This window comes from Gigantopelta aegis, chromosome 14 (assembly GCF_016097555.1).
Source record: "Gigantopelta aegis isolate Gae_Host chromosome 14, Gae_host_genome, whole genome shotgun sequence".
NCBI classification, from domain to species: Eukaryota; Metazoa; Mollusca; class Gastropoda; order Neomphalida; family Peltospiridae; genus Gigantopelta; species Gigantopelta aegis.
This window is the reverse complement of record NC_054712.1, coordinates 31,577,913-31,590,185: the sequence shown is the minus strand read 5'-3', so window position 1 is coordinate 31,590,185 and position 12,273 is coordinate 31,577,913. Positions and strand designations below refer to the sequence as shown.

General features: G+C 35.6%; 1 protein-coding gene across 1 annotated transcript in view; it reads left to right on the top strand.

Annotated features, from left to right (window-relative positions):
* The window catches only part of LOC121388351 (phosphatidylinositol glycan anchor biosynthesis class U protein-like), a 29,592-nt gene extending 21,694 nt beyond the window's left edge, over nucleotides 1–7,898 (top strand). The window contains exons 10-12 of the mRNA XM_041519648.1: nucleotides 588–712; nucleotides 3,217–3,359; nucleotides 4,110–7,898. Of these exons, the coding sequence (XP_041375582.1) occupies nucleotides 588–712; nucleotides 3,217–3,359; nucleotides 4,110–4,223 (382 nt within the window). The 3' untranslated portion in view covers nucleotides 4,224–7,898. The remainder of the gene's footprint in view (nucleotides 1–587; nucleotides 713–3,216; nucleotides 3,360–4,109) is intronic.
* The last annotated feature ends 4,375 nt before the right edge of the window (nucleotides 7,899–12,273 follow it).

Sequence of the window (12,273 nt, the reverse complement as noted above, 5' to 3'; positions counted from 1 at the left end):
ATGTACATGTATATATATCAAGTTGTCAAGTTGTCTGAATGTTACCATGGTTATATTTCCCTGAATATCTTGAAATATGTATGTATGTACATATATATATATATCAAGTTGTCAAGTTGTCTGAATAGGGCTATTAGAGACAGATGAGATGTACAAAGACAGCAAACCTGTCAGCAACATCCATCTGACATAATGTTCACCAAAGATTTTCCAGTAATTCTTTTGGTCTCACCTTTACAAAGTAAAAAAGGTGAGATATAGATATTACTTTTCTTGGCATTAACTTGTGCATTAGTGTTTTGTCTTTACATCAGATTCTCACAAACTACAAGTCCTAGGTCAATAAAACATAGTTTATAGTTGCACCTATGGATGTTAATCACAGTGCACCAAAGAAAAACAGTTTATGACAGGCGAAACATTTAATTCTGGTGATTTGTTGTTGTTTTTTCTACTAGTAAATTAAAGTATTTATTTGTAGTTTTGTATGGATATATAATTAACTGTATACTATTCTATAATATAGTGCATAACATTCAGGATTCTTACAGTTTGTTATCAACAAAATTCCATGTTTATTGTTTCAGAGACAGTCCTGTGTTCCAGATGTATATTTTGGTGTTTCTTATGGGCATTTTCAAGTCCTATCCTAGCTACGCTGATGCTGCCTTGTATTTCTCCCTGTTGCCTCTGTGGAGACATATATTCCAGTGTGAGTATCAAAAGTTATCATAGGTATATGGGCTCCCATTTTTGTAGGGGAGCAGGCTGATTTTTACCCAAATTAAACAAAAGTGCCCAAATCTGGATTACAATGTTTAGTCATATTAGTGTAGTAGTGTTGGTATTAAGTGCTCCTACTGGCAGTAGCTAGTGGGAATTTCCTATTAGCTCAGTTGGTAGAGTACTGGATTCTCATACTGTGAGTCCGTGGTTCGAATTCCCTCAATGGAGGTTGATTTTTGTCTGTTGCATTTGGAGCCAACGTAGGGACTGGGTGTGTTCTTACACAAGAATACCATTATAACCCAGTCAGGACCCGTAACAGTTCAACTGTCCATGGTCTACAGCTCCGAGACTTAGCTTCACTTGAGGGGATAGTATGTAGTAGTGTTGGTATAGAGTGCTCCTACTGGCAGTAGCTAGTGGGAATTTCCCGTATAGCTCAGTTGGTAGAGCGCTGGATTCTCATACTGAGAGTCCGTGGTTCGAATTCCCTCAATGGAGATTGATTTTTTTTGTTACATTTGGAGCCAACGTAGGGATTGGGTGTGTTCTTAACACAATAATCCAATTATAACCCAGTCAGGACCCGTAACAGTTCAACTGCCTGTGGCCCACAGCTCCGAGACGTAACTTCACTTGAGTGGGTAGTATTAGTGTTGGTATGAAGTGCTCCTACTGGCAGTAGCTAGTGGGAATTTCCCTATTAGCTCAGTTGGTAGAGTGCTGGACTCTTGTACTGAGAGTCCATGGTTCGAATCCCCTCAGTGGAGGTTGATTTTTCTGTTACATTAGCATTACTGCCAAAAAGCTATATACGGTTGCAAATGAATCGCCACACACTTTTACATGGATTACAACTAATATTGTGGGTAGAATAATGAAATTACATGGTGAAATGTGTTCAGGCCAGCTAATTTCGCCCGAATTTCTCTATTGCAGTTGAACCCCACCCACCCCTGCCTCCTATGCTTATGTAAGTTACGCTTGAGACCACGTAAAAAACCCACATACATAATATACTCACCAGTTTATTGTTTTATTTTCAAAAATCATCTTTCTAACTGTGTGACTACTTATTTTTAATATTTTTAATAATATATCATACACATATACCTGTGCTAAAATACCCCAAAATGTCAGTACCAGAAATGGAACAAGAATGGACGTCTACATGTATTTCATTACAGTTGCAATAAAGTGAAATACTGCTATTGTGACCATCGGCGCAACATATTAAAGTTGGTCTTATTAGTGGGGTGGTCCTAATACCAAGTACCAACATTCAAAATGATGGTAAATATTGATTGTGAATTTAACATCTCACACTCCTTTCCGATTGTATTCAACAAACTTAATAGGTGATGATGGTGTATTAACATTTACATTGAACTGCAAGACTAATCAAGTGTCATGGCTGCTTCAGTTATTTGTGAACTTGGGCCCATTCTTTTTCTTAATTATTACACAGTAGAGATTAACAACTGTCTGGACAAATGACATCCTCCTGACGTGTTAGGACGTCAGGGGCAGGATTTAGCTCAGTCGATTGAGTGCTTGTTTGAGGTGTTTTGCATCGCAGGATCGAACCACCTGAGTGGATCCATTCAACTGATTGGGTTTTTTTTTTTCATTCCAACCAGGCACCACAACTGGTCAATGGTTGTGATATGTGCTTTCCTGTCTGTTGGAAAGTGCATATAAAAGACCCTTAATGCATTAGAAAAAATGTAGCAGGTTTCCTCTGATGACTATTTGTCAGAATTACCAAATGTTTGACATCTAACAACCAATGATTAATTAATCAATGTGCTCTAGTGCTGTCATTATACAAAACAAACTTTGTATGTCTTTCACAGTACTCTTAGAATGTTTGTTTTATTTTTTATTAAAGATGGGTTATAGAATTTCCCTTAGTAGATTGGGTTGCTTTTCCCAGCCATTGCCCCATTAGTACATGTTTTTGCAGTATCTATTCCTTTGTCTGTAGGAAAGTGAATTTAGAAAGGTCTCTTGCAGCTTTTCAGTAACAATAACAACCAAAATAACAAATCCCCAAAGATATGTTATGTTTATTGTGTACAAAACCAAAACAATGCTGCGACAAGCATCATCAACCTCAAATATATTTCTCCTTTTTCTCATGTTTTTAGATACTGTAGCTTCATTACGTACATATAATTATGCTACTCCCAACATGTGTTGCTGAGACATAACTATGAACAAAAGAGTACCAGTGAGGTAAACGATAGGCCCATCAAAAAAGGTCACAGCAACCTAGTTATGGTACACGTCACACACGGCCATCCCAAGTTGTACTTGCATGCAAGGTTTGATGAAGATTGATCCTATATAAAATCTAAAAGAAAGATATGCTGTGGAAATGAAAAGTTTACGGACGGACAACACAGACGTGTGTATAAAATTAATTTTCTTTGAATATTCGAGTTTATTTAATGAAATTATTTTGCCTTTTTGGTTTTTCTTTTTCAGATATGCGTAACAAGTTTGTAGTTGGGTGTATGTACATCTGCTGCTCTGTGTTTGCCCCCATCCTGTGGCATCTGTGGATCTATGCTGGCAGTGCAAATGCTAACTTCTATTTCGCAATTACTTTGACTTACTCCACTTCTGAGGTAAGTAGTTGACCATTAAAAATGTACTGTAACCAATCTGTTTGTTCATTTTTATATTTGCCATTGTGTGACGCCCAATAGCCTATATATTTTTGTGCTGGGGTGTCGTTAAACATTCATTCATTCATTCATTCCAGTCTGTGTGTGTATTCCTTTAAAATGCTATGTCAGCAAGATTCGCAGGAACTAACCACCTTGGTGGATCCATTCAACTGATTTGCTTTTTTCTCATTTCAACCAGTGCACAACAACTGGTCAAAGGCCCTGGTATGTGCTTTCCTATCTGTGGGAAAGTGCATATAAAAGATCCCTTGCTGCTAATGAAAAAATGTAACAGGTTTGTCTGATGACTACAAGTCAGAATTACCAAATGTTTGTTATCCAATAGCTGATGATTAATAAATCGATGTGCTCAAGTTGTGTTGTTAAACAAAACAAACTTTTACTTTAATTTAATTTAATAATTAGATGTATCAAAATTCAAGATTTATATTCAAAGACACAGGTTTCAAATCAAGTTTGGGTGTGTTTAGTTTATCTCAGGGGCAAAGCATCAGTCTTGGTGGGTCTATGCATTTTTACTTGTTTTAATAGTGCCTTATGGACTTGCATTTCTGGTTACAAATACTGTTATGTTGTATACATTACTCTTTGTTTTAATAATACTTGATAGATTTCCTTTTCTAGTTACAGATATTTTGTATGTATCTCTGCTTGTTTTAATAATAACCTGATGGATTTGTTTTTCAGGTTTTTCTCGTCACAGACCTTCTATTTGCATTCCTTCGAAGACAGTTTGATCTCACCAATGGTGTGGACAAAAAACTAAAAAATGGAGAGCCTGCCCAGATTATTCTTCAATAAACGTTTTTGTTATTATGAACAGCACAAAGATCAAAATATCCAGGTTCAAAGAGTAAATGAACAAGTGCATGTATGTAAGGATTCACATGGCCTTGACCTATCCATGGTGTTAAATCTCTCAGTAAGTTTCGTGGAACATCTGCATGGCATTGACCCATTCATGGTATTAAATCTCAGCAATTGTTTACGTTTGGTGGAGCATATGCATGGTATTGACCCATCCATGGTGTTAAATCTCAGCAGTTGTTTACGTTTGGTGGAATATTTGCATGGCATTGACCCATCCATGGTGTTAAATCTCAGCAGTTGTTTACGTTTGGTGGAACATATGCATGGCACTGACCCATCCATGGTGTTAAATTTCAGCAGTTGTTTACATTTGGTAGAACATTTGCATGGTATTGACCCATCCATGGTGTTAAATCTCAGCAATTGTTTACATTTGGTAGAACATTTGCATGGTATTGACCCATCCATGGTGTTAAATCTCAACAATTGTTTACATTTGGTAGAACATTTGCATGGTATTGACCCATCCATGGTGTTAAATCTCTCAACAGTTGTTTCAGTTTGGTGGAACATTTGCATGGTATTGACCCATCCATGCTGTAAAATCTCTCAGCAGTTTTTTTTTCAGTTTGGTGGAACATCTGCAGCCACCTTGAGTTTGATGTAACTCGGTTGTATCATGCTGACTTGAGGTGTGATAAGACATGGGATAAATCTCTTTCTGTGGACTCCGTGGGTTATTACTCAGATAGGATAATCATCCAGACGTTAGCACTACCTCAGAGTTGCAAGTTTTATAGATATATCCAGAAATCCAGATTTTTAACTTTCTCTACAGTGTGTCCATATTATCCAACCCAAACTGACGATAAGGTTTCGGCCGATGCTTTGTATACATTCTGAATGGGGACTGTCATTTTAGACCATTGTGCAACCCTATCTCTAGAGTCAATGTCGGTACTCGACCACCAGTATCAAAACTTCAGGATTTAAATAAAAATAACTTTGGAACCCACAGTCATCTTTACTACCTGAAAACTGTTTGTTTTAAGCTCACAGTGACCTCCTATTTTTAAGACCCTTTTCATGAATGCTTCTGGTCTTCTGGACGATGTCATTTTTATATCCATTTCCCATTTCAGCTAGGACTGTTTGACTGGTATATCAAAAAGCAATGTGAATGGTGCTACTGCTATATTCATTGTGGGCAAAGTGCATGTAAACTGTTATCTTATTGCTACCATAATCATAGAGAGTATTCCATGTATGTGACAGGTGTGTAGTTGGGGCATTTGTTGCCTCATTCTCTATCAGGTATTCAGATGGGTCAGGGAAAGTCGTGGAATTTGAAAATGTCATTTTCCTAGCCTAGAAGGTCATGAAACATTGAATTCGGTCATGGAAGATGAAATTTATTTTAAAATCATACAAGAAAATGGGTAATTGTTATATTATATGGATGATTGGATAAAAATCCTTGATAATCTTCTCTCCTTTTTTTTTAAAGGGTCATTTAAAATTCTTTTAAAAGTCATGAAATGTGATCCATAACAAAGTGTATGAACTCTGTGTATACAAATTTCATAGTTATTGAATGTTAGATACACTTTAATAGCCTATTGTATACTAATGTAGTGTAGTAGTGTGTCATTCCCTTTTATCTTTTCCACTATGGTTCTGGAATAGCTTTGAGTAAAAAAAAATTCACAATTATCAACACATCAAGATCATTGGTATTTTGTCTCTTCTTCTTCTGTTTTGCACAGAAATGTTCTGCAATTCAGCACTGGAATTATTAAAAACGTATGATTAAAGTGCATTACTCAAATTAATAGCTATAATCTTTCCCACAGGGAATACTTTTTTTCAAACTATGGAATTTATTATACATTATTTATTTATGAGTATTATTTTGTTATTTCCAAAACACTTTTACATTTTTTCTAATGTTAAACTTATTTCTAGCTTCAGTCAATGCGTCATGACCTATATTAAAGGCCATAGCATGTCTTTGGTATGGTGCATATAAAAGATCCCTTGCTATTAATGGAAAAATATAGCAGGTTTTATTTCATAGACTATTTGTCAAAATTCCTACATGTTTGACATCCAAGAGCCGATAATTAATAAATGTGCTTTAGTAATGTTGTTTCCACTAGATCAGGCCAAACATTCATTAGCCGAAACCAGGTCTGGTGTTTTTCTGTCAAACCCTGACTAAGGAAAAACAAAATCCAGTTTTAAGGAGTATCTGATTCACAGAGGTTCTGTACTGGTATTTAAAATGGGACCATTAAAAAAAAAAAAAAAAATTGAGGAGAATTCCTGTTTACAGTGGAACCAGTTTTGAGGGGTATATACCCTAATATCTATAACAAGTGGGATATGGCTATGGATGTGACAAAAGATACCTGGTAGAATAAAATATATTTTCAGGCAATGTAGTAGGTCAGCTTTCTTTAAATTGCACTCAGTTGTCATCGACAGCAAAGCCAGGGTCATTTGAGTCTGCTTTTATATATCAATGATTTTCATATAAACATTTTCATTGGATCATTTCATAACTAGAATGCATATCATCATCTGATATTCATCACATTATATTAATATACAATATGAAATACAGTTGGTATTGTCCTGAACATGTTCATTTTTATGGACATTAAAGTTGTGATTATGATTATTTTTATTATTATTATTATTATGGTGTCCCAGAATTGTTGTCATCTGGTGAGTAATCACTGGAACATGAGATGGTACTTGTTTTGTTTTTTGTATTATGAACAAAACTGCTTTTGGTAAAACTCTTGCACATTGTTTTTTCTCATCTTTTTAGATAAAGTGACAGACTTGACAGCTGTGGTGGCAGTACTCATGCCTGGTGTCAGGATATGCTCATCTTTCACAAACACCAGATATCATGACAGTGGTTCATGAGTGCATGCCATCACAGCTGTAGTTAATCCATTGAGCTGTCCTGTGCTAGTTTTGATTGAGTCAACTAGTCTGAGAGTGGAAGTCCTCTTTGTGGCAGTGCAAGAAGGATTTTTTGTCAAGTAAATGTCCTCGGGAGTGGTTGTCCTATAGATGAGGCACTAGATAGAGATTCATGGAATCAGTCAAATGCCCATTCGACTCTGCATTGTGCAGAGATATGGTCCTGATCACGGATAGCGGTTTTGTCATTCATATTTCATTTAATATTTGTTTGATACATTTTGTATGTACATGTACTGTATTTGTATATTAATGGAAAGAATTAAGGGAACACATTTATTGCCAAATTTAACATAGTACTATAGTAGATATATACCTGCATAACATACAGAAATATGTCATGTGAAATTGAATGTCAGGACTGTTGGATTGATTGCAAGTACAGTGTAGCATGGTTAACTTTCTGATACTTTGAATGAGAGTTTTGCTTACTATCAATACTGTCAATATTTACTTTTTATTGTCTGTGTGTTCCCTTATTTCTTTCCATGAGTATAGTCTTGAACGTAAGGGTCATGAATTTTTTTAATATTTTTATATGTATCTTTCTGAGCACAATGTGCTCTAGTGGTGTCTACACAAACAAACTTTAACTTTGCCTTTCTGAGCACATTTGGATGTTTGATATTTAAATACACAAAAAAATAAAAAAAAAAAACTAGTAAATGATTGGTCTTGCTTGTGTTGGTGTGGGGGGTTTTTTGTATATAGGTGTTGATGTGTATTATTGAACAACAATGGCGAATGATCTAGGGACTTGTTCATAGACACAGTGAAATCCTAAGGGACAACCTAAAGGTCTGGTACTGAGGGGTATGCAGATTGCTTTTTTTTTCGGGGGGTGGGTGGGGTTTTTAACGTCTGCTTTTGAAGAGTCGTTAAATGGTATGGCGTTGTCCGTCCGTCCATCCGTGAACCTTTTATTTCCGGTGCATATCTTTTTTTATCTAATCAGATTAAAATTAGCTCTACTTGTCTACCAGTAGACATGTAATAGTGGGGCTAATTTTAATTAGATTGGTGAATATAGTTTTAACAATACATGCATAATTATTATTATTATTATATATATGTGTGTGTGTGTGTGTGTGTGTGTGCCACATATAGTTCTAAAGATCTTGGAAACCACACCCAAAAAAAAAGAAGAAGATTTATGAAACCACTTGTGGTTTCCAAACGTATCTAACTCTTGTGTTCTTCGTTTGGAAACCACGAGTGGTAAAATAAATATGTATTGAAAACCAATATATACTGCCACACATCGTGATCTCAATATTGAACAGACCGCACCGACAAATTCGAAATATCGGTGGCTCGAAATAAGTAATACTGGGTAATTAAAATTTACGTACATGAAAATTGGTCAATTTCTTGATCTTGAAATACGATGGGCTGACGAGATAACAGAGGTCGAAATAAAACACAAAATAGCAAAAACAGTGGTTTTGGCAGGAAGCCATAATTATGCGACTTTGATGTAGTTTCTTTAAAAACAATTCCGCTGAATGAAATGTCTCGCCTACCATATACACTTATTTGGCGTCGCTCATAGGTCCATCTAATGTTCACCTCAGTGCATGTTAAAAACATATATATACATTTTAATTAATCGTATAAAGAAAATTTGTAACGTAAAATTTATGATTAATGTACTTTTTTTTTTTTAAATAAATAAAACTTAAATACTTTAATGTTTAAAAATAAAAATGCAGTATATTGTAAAATAAATTTTTATATGCTTTGCTATGAACATTTATAGATGCAACTATAAACCAAATTTCATAAAATGCTAAAAATGTACCATTAAATTAAACGTTAAAGTATTTTAATTAAAATGTTAAAATTTATTTTTTACATATATTAACATGAATATACATAGGTGCAACCATAAACCATATATATAAGTTTCAGTGATCTAGAACTTCTAGTTTGTGAAAACAAATATGACGCTGAATGTGAAAAACATAACACAGGAGGTGAATGTAAGAGTAGACACCGTTTCGCAATCGAAAACGTATATTGATGAAATGAAATAGGGATCACACACTTAGTAACAGCAAATAGTGCCTGCAACCAAAACCCTGTCCATAGTGTCCGCAGAAGTTGACCGTGTTACTGCCAGTCCAGTCGACACTACTGACATTCATTCCCGCATTACAACGTTGTATTAAACACGGACATTAATACATTAGTAGTAAATTAAATTTGCATTACAATCCCATGCGTTCCCTATCTATATCCACCGATATAATATCTGTATCTCGCCTTTTGATTTTGTCAAGCCGAGACAATAAAAATCATTAAAACGTGTACGACTTGTTGTCTAATTAAAATGTGATATCTTATGCGTGCTACCTAGCATGTCTAGTTTAAATATAAATCATATTTAACATTATAATATATGTACATCTTTACGTCATACGGAAACAAAACACCTTAAAACATTATACTATAACATAAAAATTAAGGAATTATATTAATGTCAGATATACTGATTGAAAGAAATAAGGGAATTACACAAACAGAATAGCCAGTAGTGAACTGCAACCAAAACTCAATCCACAGCGTCAGGCGGTGACCGTGTCATTGGCAGTCAATTTGAAACTACTGACATTCAAATCCACAATACAAGTTTGTGTGAAATACAGACATAAAATGCGGTTTGCTTTATTTCTTTCCATCAGTATATTATGAATAACATTATAAAATTAATTATCTTTAAAGTGTTCACATTTTAAAAAGATAATATTAAAACATGTAACTAAAACAATTATACTTACTACTACACAAATGTTTAGGTTTGTAGTTTGTACAAAATGTATTTTCACCAAGACAAATTTTTTTTTTTTCATAATCATACTACTAATTTACAATATACATCATCATGTCATTTCATTTTGTTTTGAATGATCACTAAATCATTGGTCAAGACAGGCATGCTTAAACCTTTTTGTATTGTTTACAAGGCAACAAAAACGAACAGGTAAAAACTATGTCGAAACCAGGGTTGTACCTATCGCAATGCATGGGGAAATACTTTATGCAATAAACTTTCGTTTTTCATTTGCAATATTAAAAACAGCTACTTCTAATTAGCACGTTAGCTCAATAATTCATCAAATTTGTAACATAGACAAAAGGCCACTTCTAATTAGCACAATAATCTAACACAGTTATTATTAATGTAATTTATAACAGAAACTGGCTACTTCTAATTTTTTACATTAGCACGATAATTGATTACAGTTATTCGTCAACTTTATAAGGAAAATAGCAACTCATAATTAACATATTACCACAGTAATCGATTAAAATTATTCATCAACTTTATAACAAAAAAAAACACATAATTAATTAACTCATAATTAGCATAATAATCTACTTCAGTTATTGTCTATTAACTTTATAACAAAAACCAGCTAAACACGTGACGTATTATTAACAACCCACTCATTCACAAATACACTCTTCCAAAAAACATCAATGAATCTTTTGTGTGAACTTTCGCATAGACAGGATAATATATACAGGCGCATGTGCAGGGAGGAGGTTTGTAGGTCGAAACACCCCACCCTAACTACTCGAAAAGCAAATTTTCTCCTTTTTTCAATATATTTCCTGGCGAACATGAATCAAGCCCACACACATCCCTATAGCCTCTATTAGAAACATACTTATCTGTCCTTGATTTGCATAGTGCTAAGCGGCCCCAATTAGCCACTAAATTATTTCCGGCGCGTTCACGCTCCAGTCGCTTGCAACAAAGGCCCTTTGTTACTACTGAATTGTGGAGTAGTTGTCGACTTGTTCTTTTATTTTTGACGTTAATAAAGTTTTCTATTGTGTGCAATCTCCTTCTTTTACAGAAAACAAAATGTACAATATGTTTTGTGCTCATCTTCGATTGCCACAGCAAAGACACCCAGCACGCCCCGTCCTGCTAAAATTGATGAACATGCGCCTGATACACGACGTTTTCTGACGCACCAGTCATGTTAGCACTGATAGGAACAAGGTTACACATGCGCCTGATACACGACGTTTTCTGACGCACCAGTCATGTTAGCACTGATAGGAACAAGGTTACACATGCGCCTGATACACGACGTTTTCTGACGCACCAGTCATGTTAGCACTGATAGGAACGTCATGTTAGCACTGATAGGAACAAGGTTACACATGCGCCTGATACACGACGTTTTCTGACGCACCAGTCATGTTAGCACTGATAGGAACAAGGTTACACATGCGCCTATTACACGACGTTTTCTGACGCACCAGTCATGTTAGCACTGATAAAAACAAGGTTACACGTGCGCCTGATACATGACGTTTTCTGACGCACCAGTCATGTTAGCACTGATAGGAACAGGTCACACCCGAGAGGTCTTTAAATACGATGGGTACCCAGGTTGGTCAGAATGATGGAAGAATTGATCACTCTCTGTTGACTCGATATTTTTGTTAGAGGGTTGGGGGTTTCCGGTTCACAAGTGTCACTTGTACATCAAAGGCCGTGGTATGTACTGCCCTATGCGCATACAAGTATAAACTATATCTTGCTGCTCTTTCAAAAACAAAATGAATGAATGACTGTTTAACGACACCCCAGCACGAACTATTGGAAAGATTAATGTATGAGACAGTACAAGGATTCCTCCCTTCCTGTCAACAAAACGTCTAAAGAATCAAATGTTAAGACAAGATGTTTTCATAAAGCCATGAGTATATGCACCCATAAATCATTGCATAACCCCCTCACCCACCCCCACCCCCGATCTCCAAAGATAAATTACCAAAAAAAATGTCTTTTTGTCTAGTTGGAGAAAACTATTACTGTGGCGGGTTTTTGGGGGGTGCTCTACCCCTACCCCTACCCTTACCACTACCACACCCCACCCACCCCCAACCCTTTCAGTCATATTTCGGCTAGGTACTGCCCTGGTTTCGTCTGCTCATAGCCTTCAGTTATCCTTGCAGCAAAGAACTATTTGCGTATGTGTGCTCACTAAATCCGGTTCACATTCACTGTGTATATCGCGTA